Source organism: Nerophis lumbriciformis, linkage group LG15 (genome assembly GCF_033978685.3).
Source record: "Nerophis lumbriciformis linkage group LG15, RoL_Nlum_v2.1, whole genome shotgun sequence".
Taxonomy (NCBI): Eukaryota; Metazoa; Chordata; class Actinopteri; order Syngnathiformes; family Syngnathidae; genus Nerophis; species Nerophis lumbriciformis.
The window spans coordinates 12,624,932-12,642,837 of record NC_084562.2 but is presented as its reverse complement, the minus strand read 5'-3'; the positions used below and the strand labels follow the sequence as shown (position 1 = coordinate 12,642,837).

The window sequence follows — 17,906 nt, the reverse complement described above, 5'->3', positions numbered from 1 at the left end:
CCCTTTTCATACCATAGCAATTAGAGATGTCCGATAATATGCTTTAAAATGTGATATCGGAAAATGTCGGTATCGGTTTGAAAAAGTAACATTTATGACTTTTTAAAACTCCGCTGTACGGAGTGGTACACGGACGTAGGGAGAAGTACAGAGCGCCAATAAACCTTCAAGGCACTGCCTTTGCGTGCCGGCCCAATCAAATAATATCTACGGCTTTTCACACACACAAGTGAATGCAAGACATACTTGGTCAACAGCCATACAGGTCACACTGAGGGCGGCCGTATAAACAACTTTAACACTGCTACAAATATGCGTCACACTGTGAACCCACACCAAACAAGAATGACAAACACATTTCGGGAGAACATCCGCACCGTAACACAACATAAACACAACAGAACAAATACCCAGAACCCCTTGCAGCACTAACGCTTCCGGGACGCTACAATATACACCCCCCGCTACCCCCTACCCCTCCCACCTCAACTCCGCCCCGCCCACCTCAACCTCCTCATGCTCCAAGCTGCTGTTTTGAGGCATGTTAAAAAAAAATATTGCACTTTGGGACTTCAATAATAAATATTGCAGTGCCATGTTGGCATTTTTTTCCATGACTTGAGATGATTTATTTTGAAAAAACCTTGTTACATTGTTTAATGCATCCAGCGGGGCATCACAACAAAATTAGGCATAATAATGTGTTAATTCCACGACTGTATATATCAGCATCGGCTGATATCGGAATCGGTAATTAAGAGTTGGACAATATCGGAATATCGGCAAAAAAGCCATTATCGGATATCTCTAATAGCAATTTTATCCAATTTCCTGTAACAGAACAGTGAACAAATAAATAATAAATTAATAATATACCATAGTAAGCAAACAAATATTAAATAAATAAATAGTCTTTGTCTCAATAATAAAAAAAAAGGGTTCAAGGTGTTCATCATAATTCTTGTTCTGTGTACTTTGTAAAACCTTGTATTTTGAACAGTCTCTTAAACTGAATCATATTGGTGCTTTGTTTGATTTATTTGGTTAATTCATAATTTAATTCCACATACTGATATACTAAAGGTCGTAAGTGTTGTACGTGCATACAAATGTTTTAAATTAGATTTTCCTCTAAGGTTATATTTCTCCTCTTTTGTTGAGAATAATTGTTGTGCATTCTTGGGTAGCAGAGTTTGCTTTATACATAATTTCAGCTGTTTGCAAATGCACCAAATCGTTGAATTTCAATAATTGTGATTTAATAAATAAAGGGTTTGTATGTTCTCTCTATCCAACATTATGTATTATTCTAACTGATCTTTTTTTGTAAAACTGCGCACATTTGTAGTTGTTTCGCCATATTTCTACACAATAACTCAGATATGGTTACACTAGCGAGCAGTAAAGAATATGAAGTGATTTTTGGGCTAGAATAGTGTTGTCCCGATACCAATATGTTGGTACCAGTACCGTTACCAAAATGTATTTTGGTACTTTTCGGTAATTTTTGGTAATTTTCAAAATAAAGATCACCACAAAAAATTGCATTATTGGCTTTATTTGAACACAAAATCTTACGATACATTAAACATATGTTTCTTATTGCAAGTTTGTCCTTAAATAAAATAGTGAACAAACAAGACAACTTGTCATTTAGTAGTAAGTAAACAAACAAAGGCTCCCAATTTAGTCTGCTGACGTATGCAGTAACATATTGTGTCATTTATCATTCTATTATTGTGTCAACATTATAAAGGACAAGTGGTAGAAAATGAATTATTAATCTACTTGTTCATTTACTGTTAATATCTGCTCTTTTAACATGATATATCTACACTTCTGTTAAAATGTAATAATCACTTATTCTTCTGTTGTTAGATACTTTACATTAGTTTTGGGTATAAATCTGATACCAAGTAGTTACAGGATCATACATTAGTCATATTCAAAGTCCTCATGTGTCCAGGGACATAATTCCTTAGTTTATAAACATAATATAAATTGAAAAAAACGAAAGAAGATGTTGTGATGCTAAAAAATATTGATGTAATCATAGTAGTATCGACCAGATACGCTCCTGTACTTGGTATCATTACAATGGATGTTAGGTGTAGATCCACCAATGCCATTTGTTTATATTGTAGCGTCCCGAACGAGTTGGTGCTGCAGGGAATTCTGGGAATTTGTTCTGAAGTGTTTATATTGTGTTGCGGTGCAAATATTCTCCCAAAATGTGTTTGTCATTGTTGTTTAGTGTGGTTTCACCATATGGCACATATTTATGACAGTTTTGCCGTTGTTCATATGGTCACCCTTAGTGTGACATGTATGGCTGTTGAGTAAGTATACGCTTCATTTACATGTAATTAGTGTCTTCAAAGATAAGTTGATTGCCTAACTGGTCAATGACCGGATATGATGGAATGTCAATTATAGATACATTGTAAACATCCATTATCATGATTCTGATGTGCTGAGGTGAGTTGTATAGCAATTGCTCGTCCGAAATGGTCAATACTTGACATAAACGTACCTAAGTTGTCTCAATGGACACAAGGAGTAGTGATTTTGAAGCAGTTAAAACACTGCTGACTGCGGACGGACTTTAGCCACTGGATGGGTGGGGGACCGGTACTTTTTAAAGGTGGTATAGTACCAGATATGATTCATTTGTATCATGGTACTATACTAATACCGGTACACCGTACAACCCTCGTCTAGAACATGTTTAGTTTTATTAATTATTGACGTGTTTCTTGCTACTTTATGTTGTATATTTTTTTACATGAGACTTCCAATTCATTTTATCATCTGAGTAACAACAATATGAACGTTGCACGGAGAATTTCTCTGCCAGTTTCTGCATCCCACAGGGATTCTTCTTTTGTGTTCCTGCACCTGTGGTTCCCACACAAGGTTGCAACATTTCTGCTCTCATTTTCTCGCACATTTGACCCTCCGATGTTCTGTGTACCTACACTCTGTCCTCCTCCTGTCTAGGCCTGTTGTGTGTGTGTGTGTGTGTGTGTGTGTGTGTGTGTGTGTGTGTGTGTGTGTGTGTGTGTGTGTGTGTGTGTGTGTGTGTGTGTGTGTGTGTGTGTGTGTGTGTGTGGTACACATAACATCAATTTCCACACTTCTATTAGCCCCGGACATCTTATATGTAATAGAAATGTGTAGGGGGGATGTATGGTGTGTGGTCATAAAATGTGTATTCTGATATATATTCTTCACAGAAAATGAGCGAAAGTCAGTGAGTCTCAGTTTGAAAAATTAATTAATTGTATCATTTTTCTTTTATTAAAAAATGATAACGGGTCCCACATACCCGAACACCACACAAAGTGTAGTCAATAATCAGTCATTCTTGATCTTGTGAGTTCCGCTTCGTTTCCTCGTTAACGTTGATTTCCAGCTGTTTGAAAGTCAATTTAATAAGTTTCCATAATGACGTTAGTTCCTCGGGTGTATGCACGGAAAGAGGCATCTAGGAATTCAGTGTCTTTTCTTCTGTGTGTGTGTAATCTGTTTTGGGGACAGGAGTCTCAGCTAAAGGCTCTGAAGGACACCGTTCACATCTGCTTCTCAGCCGTCCTGCACAACCAACACAGCAGCAGCCACAGATTTCCCACCTCACCGTCCCATTTGTACAGATACTCATCACTCATCAACAGCTCCAGAGTCACCTTTCAGCAGCCCCATGCCAAGGTAATTCACTCTTTCGCCGGGTGCCATCTGATTTATTGCCGACCCAACAAGAAGCACTTGTGTTGTCAAAATTTCTCGACTATTATTGTATTGTAGATCTGTTGAGCAGGGATTTTCAGCTGTCATTGAACTAACAGTATGTGTCATGTAGCACGCCTTTGTATATTAAGATGTAACAAAGACCAAAACGTATTGTAGCCGCGGTGAATGGAATCAAATTGAACTACCTAGGATGCTGTCCTTTACAATCCTTTTCAACTTGTGAGGGTTTTTTTCTCAAAGGAAAATTGCACTTTTTTTGCTCTACATCCACAATCCTTTTCTGTGTGTTCTAATAATAATAATAGCATATTAACCAAGCTATAGCGACATTGTTATTGTAAGAGCCAACACAGAGGAACTAAAAAGCGACATCAGTGTGTAAAGGATATCACCACATGGGCTCAGGAACACTTCAGAAAACCACTGTCAGTAATTAATGTTTGTCGTTACATCTGTAAGCGCAAGTTAAAACTCCAACTATGCAAAGCGAAAGCCATTTATCAACAACACCCAGAAACGCTGCCGGCTTCGCTGGGCCCGAGCTCATCTAGTCTGGCGAGTCTACATCTGAAATTGTTTTTGGAAACTGGACGTCGTGTCCTCCGGACCAAAGAGGAAAAGAACCATCCAGATTGTTATAGGCGCAAAGTTCAAAAGCAGGGATTTTCAGCTGTCCTTGAACTAACAGTATGTGTCATGTAGCACGCCTTTGTATATTAAGATGTAACAAAGACCAAAACGTATTGTAGCCGCGGTGAATGGAATCAAATTGAACTACCTTAGATGGTGTCCTTTACAATCCTTTTCAACTTGTGAGGGTTTTTTTCTCAAAGGAAAATTGCACTTTTTATGCTCTACATCCACAATCCTTTTCTGTGTGTTCTAATAATAAAAAAAAACTGCTAGCTCTAGTCGGCTAACAATACAGGTAATGGCGATTTTCACATTTCCACCTATAAAGGCTTCTTAAAACCCCCCGCCAATGACGCTCCATTCACATGTCGTGACCTGCTTATTAACCAAGCTATAGCGACATTGTTATTGTAAGAGCTAACACAAAAGAACTAAAAAGCGACATCAGTGTGTAAAGGATATCACCACATGGGCTCAGGAACACTTCAGAAAACCACTGTCAGTAATTACAGTTTGTCGCTACATCTGTAAGTGCAATTTAAAACTCTACTATGCAAAGCGAAAGCCGTTTATCAACAACACCCAGAAACGCTGCCGGCTTCGCTGGGCCCGAGCTTATCTAAGATGGACTGATGTAAAGTGTAAAAGTGTTCTGTGGTCTGGCGAGTCCACATCTGAAATTGTTTTTGGAAACTGTGGATGTCGTGTCCTCCGGACCAAAGAGGAAAAGAACCATCCAGATTGTTATAGGTGCAAAGTTCAAAAGCAGGGATTTTCAGCTGTCCTTGAACTAACAGTATGTGTCATGTAGCACGCCTTTGTATATTAAGATGTAACAAAGACCAAAACGTATTGCAGCCGCGGTGAATGGAATTGAATTGAACTACCTAGGATGCTGTCCTTTACAATCCTTTTCAACTTGTGAAGGTTTTTTTCTCAAAGGAAAATTGCACTTTTTATGCTCTACATCCACAATCCTTTTCTGTGTGTTCTAATAATAAAAAAAAAACCTGCTAGCTCTAGTCGGCTAACAATACAGGTAATGGCGATTTTCACATTTCCACCTATAAAGTCTTCTTAAAAACCCCCGCCAATAACGCTCCATTCACATGCCGTGACCTGCATATTAACCAAGCTATAGCGACATTGTTATTGTAAGAGCCGACACAGAGGAACTAAAAAGCGACATCAGTGTGTGAAGGATATTACCACATGGGCTCAGGAACACTTCAGAACACCACTGTCAGTAACTACAGTTCGTCGCTACATCTGTAAGTGCAAGTTACAACTCTACGATGCAAAGTGAAAGCCGTTTATCAACAACACCCAGAAATGCTGGGCCCGAGCTCATCTAAGATGGACTGATGCAAAGTGGAAAAGTGTTCTGTGGTCGGGCGAGTCCACATTTCTGGACTGTGGACGTCGTGTCCTCCGGACCAAAGAGGAAAAGAACCATCCGGATTGTTATAGACGCAAAGTTCAAAAGCCAGCATCTGTGATGGTATGGGGGTGTATTAGTGCCCAAGGCATGGGTAACTTACACATCTTAACACCATTAATGCCGAAAGGGACAAGCAGTAGAAAATGGATGGATGGATGGCTGACTAATGGGACTGATTAAAACAAATTAAATTCTATAATTTAGTTTTTATGCATGTTTTTTTTATTTGGGAAAATATTACTGTAACATATCTCCTACATATGTTTCTGTTGTTGTCATGTCTGTGTTGATCATGTTTTTGTTTGGCCATGTGCTGTTTGTTTTTTGGACGCTTTTTAGTTCCTGGTTTCACTCTCTTGTTTTGTCACCATAGCAACCATTAGTTTTCACCTGTCACGTCACGCACCTGTTTCACGTTTTAAATCACGCACCTCTTTTCACTAATCATGTCACTATTATTTAAGCTTCCAGTTGCCAGGCTGTCTTTCTGGCAACATCACCCGTTATCATCACTCTGCTTCATGCCTTGTTCACAGTCCCATGCCAAGTAAGTTTTTGTTTCAAGTTTATAGCTTTTTGCCTTTGTGCAAGTCTTTTTGTTTTCATTAGCCAAGTTTTGTACCTCCGCCCTTGTGCGCGCCTTTTGTTTGATTCCTTTTTTAACGTTAACAATAAATATGTACTCACATTCCCGTCTCGCCCGAGCCAACTTTCCGTTGCCTTCCGGAAAAACAAACCCCAAGGACCAAGTCCTGACAGTTGTCTCAATTGCGATTCAGAAAAGGTGTTACAGATTATAGACGCGTGATGCTGGTTCAACAAATCACACATAGGGTAGGAGCGCGATAACATGAATGTACACGTACAATTTAAAAAAAAAGAAAAAAAGCAATAACTCCTGGCAATGTATATATTTAAAAGAGATCAGCGGTAGAAAAATGATGGTTGGATAGATATGTGTATATATATATATATATATATATATATATATATATATATATATATATATATATATATCAGTGACGTGCGGTCACTGGAGGGGCCTCACCTGCCATCATGGAAAGAAAAAAAATGTAAAAAGAAAAAAAAAAAATTAAATTGTTTTATGTATCCAGTGATTATACTATAAAGTTATTTTCCATTTAACTTCACCAGTTTTAGATTATTTTTATTCAAAATCGCTGAATTTTCACATTTGCCGTTCAAATACTGAGAAGAGATGGTGCGGTGATCAGCAGCCAGTTGAGGCTCTTCCTTCAATTGTGCCTCACCTTGGATTGCGGACTCGGCTAACTGCTGGCCTGCTGTGCAGTGAGACCGTATTGCTATATGAATTATATTATACATTTCCATAGTTTAGTTAGCTGAGGTGTATAATGTACAGTGTATTTTGTCAACAACTGTATGTGTGTAACGTATTTCTTGTGCTGAGCAATCAGAAAACTGCTGCGAAGACGCACTGTGTGAGGCTCGCGTAATCCCGCCTCCTAGTGCCGGTTAATGCACCTCCGCCGCAGACTGCACCCCCCGACGGGAGCGCCACACCAACCAAAGCCCACACCCAAACCCTCCACGTGCAAGACCGAATCCACCCAAAAAAAGTCACTTAACAAGAAGCCAAAAAGTGCAAAAACAACAATGCTCGTGCCGGAGGAGCCGTGAACGACTGCAGGGACACAACATTAGGTACACCTGCAGACTGCAGCACGGATTTCATATTTCATTCATTCACAACTCCTCCAACACGAACACCACTGTTCCCGCTCTTATAAGTAAAGGTAAGACCATAATAACGTTTTTTTAATTAAATGTGCTTTTTTGTGTGCTACAGTTTGTATGTGTAAAGTTAAAGTTAAGTTAAAGTACCAATGATTGTCACACACACACTAGGTGTGGTGAAATGTGTCCTCTGCATTTGACCCATCCCCTTGCTCACCCCCTGGGATGTGAGGGGAGCAGTGGGCAGCAGCGGCGCTGCGCCCGGGAATAATTTTTGGTGATTTAACCCCCAATTCCAACCCTTGATGCTGAGTGCCAAGCAGGGAAGAATGCTGGTATGAGCTTTTAAACATAACCCGTTAACTGCTGCCAATCAAATGGTGAATAAAATACTCTTTAGGGTTCATATGTTTGTAAATCTGACTGTGATGAAATCAGTGCCTCACCAGTCATGAACCTCACCGCACATCACTGATATATATATATATATATATATATATATATATATATATATATATATATATATATATATATATATATATATATATAATATTTTATTTTTATTTTTTTTTTATTTTTTTTATTTTAAACAAATTATGATTTTTGTTAGTGCTAGTTATTCTGCTTTTTTCCAATAGGCCAGTCTGTATAAAATGCCTATTCATAGTTGGGAATAATATTCATTGTGACCTTACTGACCTGAACCTGTTTTTTGTAAAAATAATTTTACATAAAATATTTTTTTTCATTTTATTTAATAACAGTAGGGTAGACTGGAATAGACAGTTCAGGAAACTTTACCTCGCGACAATCATTGTTTGTTTTAGAGGTGCACAGCATAACTGTGGTCTCATATTGTGTTTGGCACTGTCTGTTCAGCACCATGGACAACTACAACAACAATAAAGATTTTTCATTATTTTTTTGAGTCAAGAAAATCAGGTCTGCAATGCGGCAGACCTCATATATCACTCCACAATCCTTGCCGTATGTATATTTTGCAGTCACGTCAAACCCAATCAGAAATTTTGTTCATTCTGATTTCTGAAAAGCAGCCACCGCAGGCACTTTAAAATCACCCCGTCGTTCGCAGCGCTACTTGTGCCTTATCTGTCATGATCCCGCTGAGCAATTTTGTCCTTAAAAGGCTTTTTCACTCGTCAGAGCTGTCAGAATTTGCTCCGCGTCCCTTCAGTGGCTGCCTCTGAGATTTGACATGCTATGTAGATATATATATATATTTTTTTTTTGGGCCATTTCTTGCCCTTATGTTTCAGTTGTTCGTGCTTGAAATCACACAAAGCGATCCCATTGATGCAAAAGTGCATTTTATGCCAATTTGTTGTTGTTGTTGTTGTGGACCATTTCGGTTGTGCCAAATAACACAAAGAGTCGCAGGCTTTGTGTGCTTTCTATGCTTCTTCACATTTGCATTGGAAATAGCTGCTCTCCACTTGTGTGGAGATTCTAGCGCCATTATCTCCTTTAAGCGCCGTACACTTTGACTGGCTGTCTGATAAATCTGAGTCAGCCTCTTGCTGTAAAGATTACTGGGGTGCTCCATCTGTCCACCCTGTCTGCTTATGTGGAGGTGGGCCAAATCTCATTGAAATCCCTGCCAAATTGTTCGACCATGATGTGTGCAAAACAACACATAATTGCGCCTACTGTTCGTGGAGGAGGCGTGGAATGATCCACGGCTACGATGTTTGTAAACAACAGAACGCACCTCTCCGTCTTGTCAGACATGCTGTTTTTTCCCCCCCCCACACAAAACGTTGCTTTTTGTGTGGCTGCGGTTGTTAAAAGGACATATTATTTTAACGAGCCATTGGAAAAATCACCAAGGTTGTTTGTGTAGCCCACGGCTCTTTAGTGCCGCCCTAGTGGCTCCCTGGAGCATTTTTTAAAAAGGACTGAAAATGGAAAAAGGAAAAATGGGAAAAAAAAAGAAGTTTTTGCTTCATAATGCGCCGCACATTTTCAATGGGAGACAGGTCTGGATAACAGGCAGGCCAGTCTAGCACCCGCACTCTTTTAGTACGAAGCCACGCTGTTGTAACACGTGCAGATCGTGACTTGGCATTGTCTTGCTGAAATAAGCAGGGGCGTCAATGCTTGAATGGCAACATATGTTGCTCCAAAACCTGTATGTACCTTTCAGCATTAATGGTGCCTTCACTGATGTGTAAGCTACCCATGCTTTTGGCACTAATACACCCACATACCATCACAGATGCTGGCTTTTGAACTTTGTGCCTATAACAATCCGGACGGTTCTTTTCCTCTTTGGTCCGGAGGACACGACGTCCACAGTTTCCAAAAACAATTTGAAATGTGGACTCGTCAGACCACAGAACACTTTCCACTTTGCATCAGTCCATCTTAGGTGAGCCTGGGCACAGTGAAGCCGGCGGCGTTTCTGGGTGTTGTTGATAAATGGCTTTCGCTTTGCATAGTAGAGTTTTAAGTTGCACTTACAGATGAAGCAACGAACTGTAGTTACTGACAGTGTTCCTGAGCCCATGTGGTGATATCCTTTACACACCTATGTCGCTTTTTGAGGGATTGAAGGTCACGGGCATGCAATGTTGGTTTTCAATGTTGGTGATTTCTCCAGATTCTCTGAACTTTTTGATGATATTATGGACCGTAGATGGTGAAATCCCTAATTTCCTTGCAATAGCTCGTTGAGAAATGTTGTTCTTAAACTGTTGGACAGTTTGCTCATGCATTTGTTCACAAAGCGGTGAACCTCGCCCCATCCTTGTTTGTGAATGACTGAGCATTTCATGGACGCTGCTTTTATACCCAATCACGGCACCAACCTGTTCCCAATTAGCCTGCTCACCTGTGGGATGTTCCAAATAAGTGTTTGATGAGCATTCCTCAACTTTGTCAGTCCTTTTTGCCACTTGTGCCAGCTTTTTGGAAACATGTTGCAGGCATCAAATTCCAAATGAGCTAATATTTGCAAAAAATAACAAAGTTCACCAGTTCGAACGTTAAATATCTTGTCTTTGCAGTCTATTCAATTGAATATAAGTTGAAAAGGATTCGCAAATCATTGTATTCTATTTTTATTTACCATTTACACAACGTGGCAACTTCACTGGTTTTTGGGGTTTGTAATAGCTAGTGTTTGCGTGCTACTCCAGTAAAAAAAAGCAGTGTCACCGGTCTGTGAGCTTATCAACGTTATCAATCACGGTTTTACGATCATTTTAATTTGAAACAGTAATAAAAAAAGGTGTGAAGGTTTACCGCGGTTTATCGATATACCATTAATTGTAATATCTCTAATTGAAGGTGTAAAAAATGTTTTCTTCATAGAGAGAGGGACAAGTGGTAGAAAATGGAGGATGTCTCTATCCCAGTAAACGTTGAACACACGTTATGTTGGTGTTTCCTAAGCGTACTTAAAAGTAGATTCTTATATCCAAAGAGGGTAAGAAAAGGGCTGTATGTTCAAGAGCTTACTGACTATGTACTAACGCTCATAGTTTGAGTACATTTGATTAGTCTTAAAGCTCTCACGGATGCAATAGTGAGGCTCTGGTGGACTTTCCCTCGCCCACATTCACAAAGCTCCAACTCACTGGTGAAAGATTTATTGGTTTGAGGATGAAGAGATCAGCGAGATTGCAGAAGGAGTTGCTTCATATTTTACAGTCTTAGGGACCGAGGGCCATGGCTCGTGGTCCGATAGCATGCAATGTTCATCAAAGTAATGGAAAATGATGTTGTAGATGCTTGGAACGTTGTGCTTGAAGAACATATAAGTCATTTACGCCGCTCTCAGCAGTCTACTTATATGACTGTTCCTCTGTTTCAATCAATACTCATTAAATTAATACAGGAAGAGAGGAACAAAAACAGTATGTACTAATGTGTTTAACGCAAAGCATGTTACATGTGATCTGATGGTTACCATCAACATTTGAAAATAATGTTCACTATAGGGTGCAGATTGCAACATTCAGTCACAGCTAATCTTGTTGATATATTTTGAATATTTAACTCACATTTAAATTGAGTTTACTTTTGTCATATTTAGCTGGTGAATATAGATCTAAAGCAGGGGTGTCAAACTCATTTTAGATCGGGGTTATGAATTATATTATACATTTCCATAGTGTAGTTAGCTGAGGTATATAATGTACAGTGTATTTTGTCAACAACTGTATGTGTGTAACGTATTTCTTGTGCTGAGCAATCATAAAACTGCTGCGAAGACACACTGGCTGAGGCTCGCAGTAATCCCGCCTCCTGGTGGTAGAGGGCGGTAGTGATCCCAGAGATTATTCATGTGACTACTCGGCTGCAGAATAAGTGACAACAAGCAGCAACAGTTAGCAGCGATCGTTTATTTTTCCCTCTCGCCTGGACTTTAACCATGGAGGATTACATATCGTGGCGAAGTTGGTAGAGTGGCCGTGCCAGCAATCGGAGGGTTGCTGGTTACTGGGGTTCAATCCCCACCTTCTACCATCCTAGTCACGTCCGTTGTGTCCTTGAGCAAGACACTTCACCCCTTGCTCCTGATGGCTGCTGGTTAGCGCCTTGCATGGCAGCTCCCGCCATCAGTGTGTGAATGTGTGTGTGAATGGGTGAATGTGGTAATACTGTCAAAGCGCTTTGAGTACCTTGAAGGTAGAAAAGCGCTATACAAGTATAACCCATTTATCATTTATCATTCATATAACAATACGGTCTCACTGCACAGCAGGCCAGCAGTTAGCCGAGTCATTGCGCAATCCATGGCGAGGCTCAACTGGCTGCTGACTCACCGCAAGTCTCTTCTAAGTATTTGAACAGCAAATGTGAAAATTCAGCGATTTTGAATAAAAATAATCTAAAACTGGTGAAGTTAAATGGAAAATAACTTTATAGTATAATCACTGGATACATATAACAATTTATTTTTTATTTTTTTATTTTTAAATTGTTTTTCTTTCCATGATGGCATGTGAGGCCCCGCCTCACCTGCCTCCCCTGACTGCACGTCACTGTGAGGGCCAGACCAAAAACTGAAATTTCCGTTTTTCCCTCATTCATTATTAAAAAATTCTGGGCTAACCAAGCCTTGACGTCACATAGACAGTTGAGAAGGGGTGTCAGGGGACCGTGGCCTTCTGAAATTGGCATATAAATTTGGCAGTCATTGAGAAATGTAATATGTTACTATGTTGTTAGCCAGCTTGCAAAGATTATAATAAATACATTAGAAGAAGACAGCACTGTCCTTTCCTCTAACTTGGGCACACACATCTATACCTTTGGCAGTTTTAAGCAAGTCATTTCCAGGAGTTATCTAACCCTCTGAGACACTTTAATGTGTTGCCTTCATTATGACACTCATACTTGCCAACCCTCCCGGATTTTCCGGGAGACTCCCGAAATTCAGCGCCTCTCCTGAAAACCTCCCGGGACAAATTTTCTCCCAAAAATCTCCCGAAATTCTGACGTGTCGACAGCCTGTTTTCACGTCCGCTTTCCCACAATATAAACAGCATGCCTGCCCAATGACATTATAACTGTAGAATGATCGAAGGCGAGTTCTTGGTTTCTTATGTGGGTTTATTGTTAGGCAGTTTCATTAACGTCCTCCCAGCGCGGTAACAACACACAACAACAGCAGTCACATTTTCATCTACCGTAAAGCAGTTTGTCTGCCGTAAACAGCAATGTTGTGACACTCTTAAACAGGACAATACTGCCATCTACTGTACATGCATATGTGACAACAACATCTACGGCTTTTAGAGAGTGCAGTGCACAACTGCACGCACAACAAGGAGACGAAGCAGAATGCATCATCAGAGAGGGTGTTCAGCATGGTTAGAAAAATAGTGACAGACAATAGAACAAGGATGGACAATTCAATCCTTAACTCAACAATGAGTAGATGAGTGTTATGTGTGTGTATATGTGTAAATAAATGAACACTGAAATTCAAGTATTTCTCTTATTTATATATATATATATATATATATATATATATATATATATATATATATATATATATATATATATATAATAAAATATTATATATATATATATATATATGTGTGTATATATATATATATATATAATACAATATTATATATATATATATATATACATATATATTTAATAAAATATTATATATATATATATATATATATATATATATATATATATATATATATATATATAGCTAGAATTCACTGAAAGTCAAGTATTTCTTATAAATATATATATATATATATATATATATATATATATATATATATATGAAATACTTGACTTGGTGAATTATAGCTGTAAATATACTTCTCCCCTCTTAACCACGCCCCCAACCACGCCCCCCCCCCCTCAAGGTTGGCAAGTATGATGACACTTACATAAGGATTTTAACTTTTTGCGGCTCCAGACAGATTTGTTTTTGTGTATCTTTGGTCCAATATGGCGCTTTCAACATGATGGGTTGCCGACCACTGCTTGAGGGCACACAAAACAAATCAAATTTTGGTGTGCAGTGTATTCAAAATGTATTCATTGGAAAAGTGGGATTGCATTTTTTACATTTGGCATTAGTTTTCCGCCTCTAAAGCAGACACAAAATGTTTCAAAAGTTGTTGTCGTGTTTACTAAAAGTAGATAGAATTAGTTTTGGCAGTTCATTTTAAAAATCGTCTTGCCTTTTTTTTCTCCCAAGAGACATTTTTGGTCCACTTAAGGAAACCTTTTATACAAGCAGTTCCATTTAGATCAGTGTCTACTAATGCTGTGTGCACATCTTCAGCCTTGGCTGTGGACGTCTCTTCAATATATGTCAGAATTGATTTCCTTTCGACAGGTAAGTGTACCCTCAATTTTGCCTTCAAAAAGAATGACATATTTGGTGCAGTTAGGTTAGTGAGTGAGATTTCTTTATTTTTTATTTTTTGACAAGTTACAAATAAGACTTTGTAATAGAAAAACACTTTGCAGGTCTGGAGTTTCATGCCTCAAACCGGCCCACTTTAGATTGTTAAGGGAGATATTATATTAAATTAACGCAATAACAGCCTTTAATGATAAGTCTTTTTTCCAACGCCTTGAGTGTATTTTTCTAAAATATAGTTTACAATTTTGATGAAATGAGGTTTTGATATGATGTGATATATTTTTTTATTTTAAATATGCAAAAAAACAAGAGCAAGCCTGATCCAATACAGTGCTATAGCCTTAACAGCCATAATAACAAAATGAAAACAGTGGAGAATAAAAAACGAAAAAAATAAAATAAACAAATGAGCAATGGACTTTATTCTTTTTTTTTTTTTTTTTTTTTTTTTTTTACATATTTGAAAAGGAGTGAGAAGAAGTATACACTTATGTAATCCCACCCCTTTTCTTTAAATCATAACTTACTCTGAGCTAGAACCACCTATGCACAAACTTAATTAACTTGTATCTACATCAATTATAAATATATACATAGAGGTTTTCTTCACAGTGTAAGTTTAATTGCAAATTTCAAACGTATCCAAACCCTAGAAATTGAAGTTTCCCTAGATACAACTGCATATGTATCATGAAAATAATATATAAGCTTTAGAAACAGTAATTCTCAATTATTTTCTTGTAAACTGTTGTTATCTGTTAAAAATAAAATGTTTTGCCCACTGCACTCTCCGCCGCGACTATAAATAGTATAATTTGTCTATAAAACAGTTATAAGTACACCTCTGCATAACATTGTATCCTTATTAACATTAAAGAAATATAGATCAACGTACAACGAACAATAAATGTAACATTGTTTTTACCGTGTAACAGAAACGATTTAAAGTTCATAATTTTACCTGAAATTTATATATATATATATATATAAATATATATATATATATATATATATATATATATATATATATATCTGTTTAAACTATAAACATTTATCCACCGACTTGAAACATTTAAAACTGAAAAATAATTTTTAATAAACTCCATAAATATTAATGCCGTAATTTCTGGACAATAGGGCGCACCGGATTATAAGGCGCACTGCCGATGAATGGTCTATTTTCGATCTTTTTTCATATATAAGGCGGATTATAGGGCGCATTGAAGGGGTCATATTATTGTGATTTTTTTCTAAATGTAAAACACTTCCTTGTGGTCTACATAACATGTAATGGTGCATAGATTATGTTTTACAGATCATCTTCAGGTCTCTTTCTGACAGTCGCTTCAGGATACGCCGTTTTGTGGGCGGTCTTATTTACGTGGCTCACCTTCGACAGCGCCTTTTCTCCGTCATCTTTGTTGTAGCGGTGTAGCGTGCAAGGACGGGAGTGGAAGAAGTGTCAAAAGATGGAGCTAACTTTTTTAATGACATTCAGACTTTACTTAAATCAACAATGAGCAGCATCTCCTCATCCGTGGCTCACTAGTGCAATAACAACGCCGGAAATGTGTCCCGTGAAAAAAACCAACCAACCGGAACTCTCTAATAACTAAAGTTCCTTGGGTGAATAAAATAAACTCACGACACCGGTATGTTTTAGCGCTTTCATGGCGAGTTTACTGACAGATATAAGTAAGAACTTTACACTACTTTATATTAAAAATGGCAACAGGGGAAGATGAATGTCCCATAACAAGAAGATAGAGAGAAAAAATAAGCTTATCGACTACAGTGTCAGCACAGAATACAAAGGCGGAAGCGCACAATTTTTCCAGGACTTAACAGATCCCAAATACAGATCAGCAGGTACCAGAAGGTAAAAAAAGTTGCTTTTGCAAATTATTGCGAAACAAAACGTCAGATAATGTCTTACCTTATACACACACCATAATATTACTTGTGTATTGAAGCACAGTATAATCCATCAAGCAGTGCGGCTTCATAACTTACCAAAATTATAATAAAACATGTTGATAGATTTTTGAGCGTCGTGTGTAATGTTCTTTATTTTCAATGGAACATATAAAATGTTGGTGTTGTTTACTTGAGTCATATTGCAGTCTACACGTATCTCTTATGTTTGACTGCCATCTGCTGGTCACACTTATCATTTCACCATGTACCAAATAAAATAGCTATGAGGTCGGTAAGCAAAACCAGAATCATTCCGTACATTAGGCGCACCGGGTTATAAGGCCCACTTTCGAGTTTTGAGAAAATGCAAGGATTTTAAGTGCACCTTATAGTCCGGATAATAAGATACATTTTAATTAATCAGCATCATTAACGCGGGACCACAACATATAAAAACCTAAAAAAACAACAGTGGAATAATGGAAGGCAGTCTTAATGGCTACAATGAGCACGTTTTGTAGTGCAGAGCTTTTGGAAGCGGGTTTGAGGTATGGTACTGTATGATACTGATAAAGCATGTCCCCCTTGCGAGCAGGTTAACAAATATATTTCAAGATGTTTAATCAAATAATATTCCCTCAATCAACAATCCTTCCAGTCCACTCAGGAGTTCTCGGCTAATTGCTGGACATCAGTTTATTTTTCATCTTACCAATGTTGTCAACAAAGATCAGATAATTATCGTTGCGAATTTACTTGCAGATACAAAGTCTCCAAGGCAGAATTAGAAAGTATCCAGTGACAAACACGTCCGTATCATTCAATTTACTGTGTCATGAGCTTAACCTAAAAAATTACCAATCCACTTCAGTTTAAAGACAGCATTCCAAGTCCATTGCAGTTAATGCATACAGTAGGTTAGTGCTTACAATTGCTCTCTGTTTAATTTCACTATATAAGCATTTCCTAACATTGCACACTACAAAATAATAGAAGTATTTACTATGACTCATGCTGATATCATATTGGCTTATTATTGGTATTGCATCGGAATTAAAAAAAAAAGATTACACTATAGCATAGGAGGTCTAGTTATTCTTAAACTGTTCGAAAATTTGCTCACGCATGTGTTCACAAAGTGGCGACCCTCGCCCCATCCTTGTTTGTGAATGACTGAGCATTTCATGGAAGCTGCTTTTATACCCAATCATGGCACCCACCTGTTCCCAATTAGCCTGTTCACCTGTGGGATGTTCCAAATAAGTGTTTGATGAGCATTCCTCAACTTTTTCAGTCTTTTTTGCCACTTGTGCCAGCTCTTTTGAAACATGTTGCAGGCATCAAATTCCAAATGAACTAATATTTGCAAAAAATAACGTTTTCCAGTTCGAACATAAAGTATCTTGTATTTGCAGTCTATTCAATTGAATATAAGTTGAAAAGGATTTGCAAATCATTGTATTCTGTTTTTATTTACGATTTACACAACGTGCCAACTTCACTGGTTTTGGGTTTTGTATATACAATCAAAATTGTGTCAATGTCTTGTATCTGCTGGGTTGTCTCTATCACCCA

General features: G+C 38.0%; 1 protein-coding gene across 1 annotated transcript in view; it reads left to right on the top strand.

The window, feature by feature from the left end:
- The window catches only part of luzp2 (leucine zipper protein 2), a 433,448-nt gene that overhangs the window by 392,325 nt on the left and 23,217 nt on the right, over positions 1-17,906 (top strand). The window contains exon 9 of the mRNA XM_061974821.2: positions 3,541-3,708. Coding sequence (XP_061830805.2) covers positions 3,541-3,708 — 168 coding nt within the window. The remainder of the gene's footprint in view (positions 1-3,540; positions 3,709-17,906) is intronic.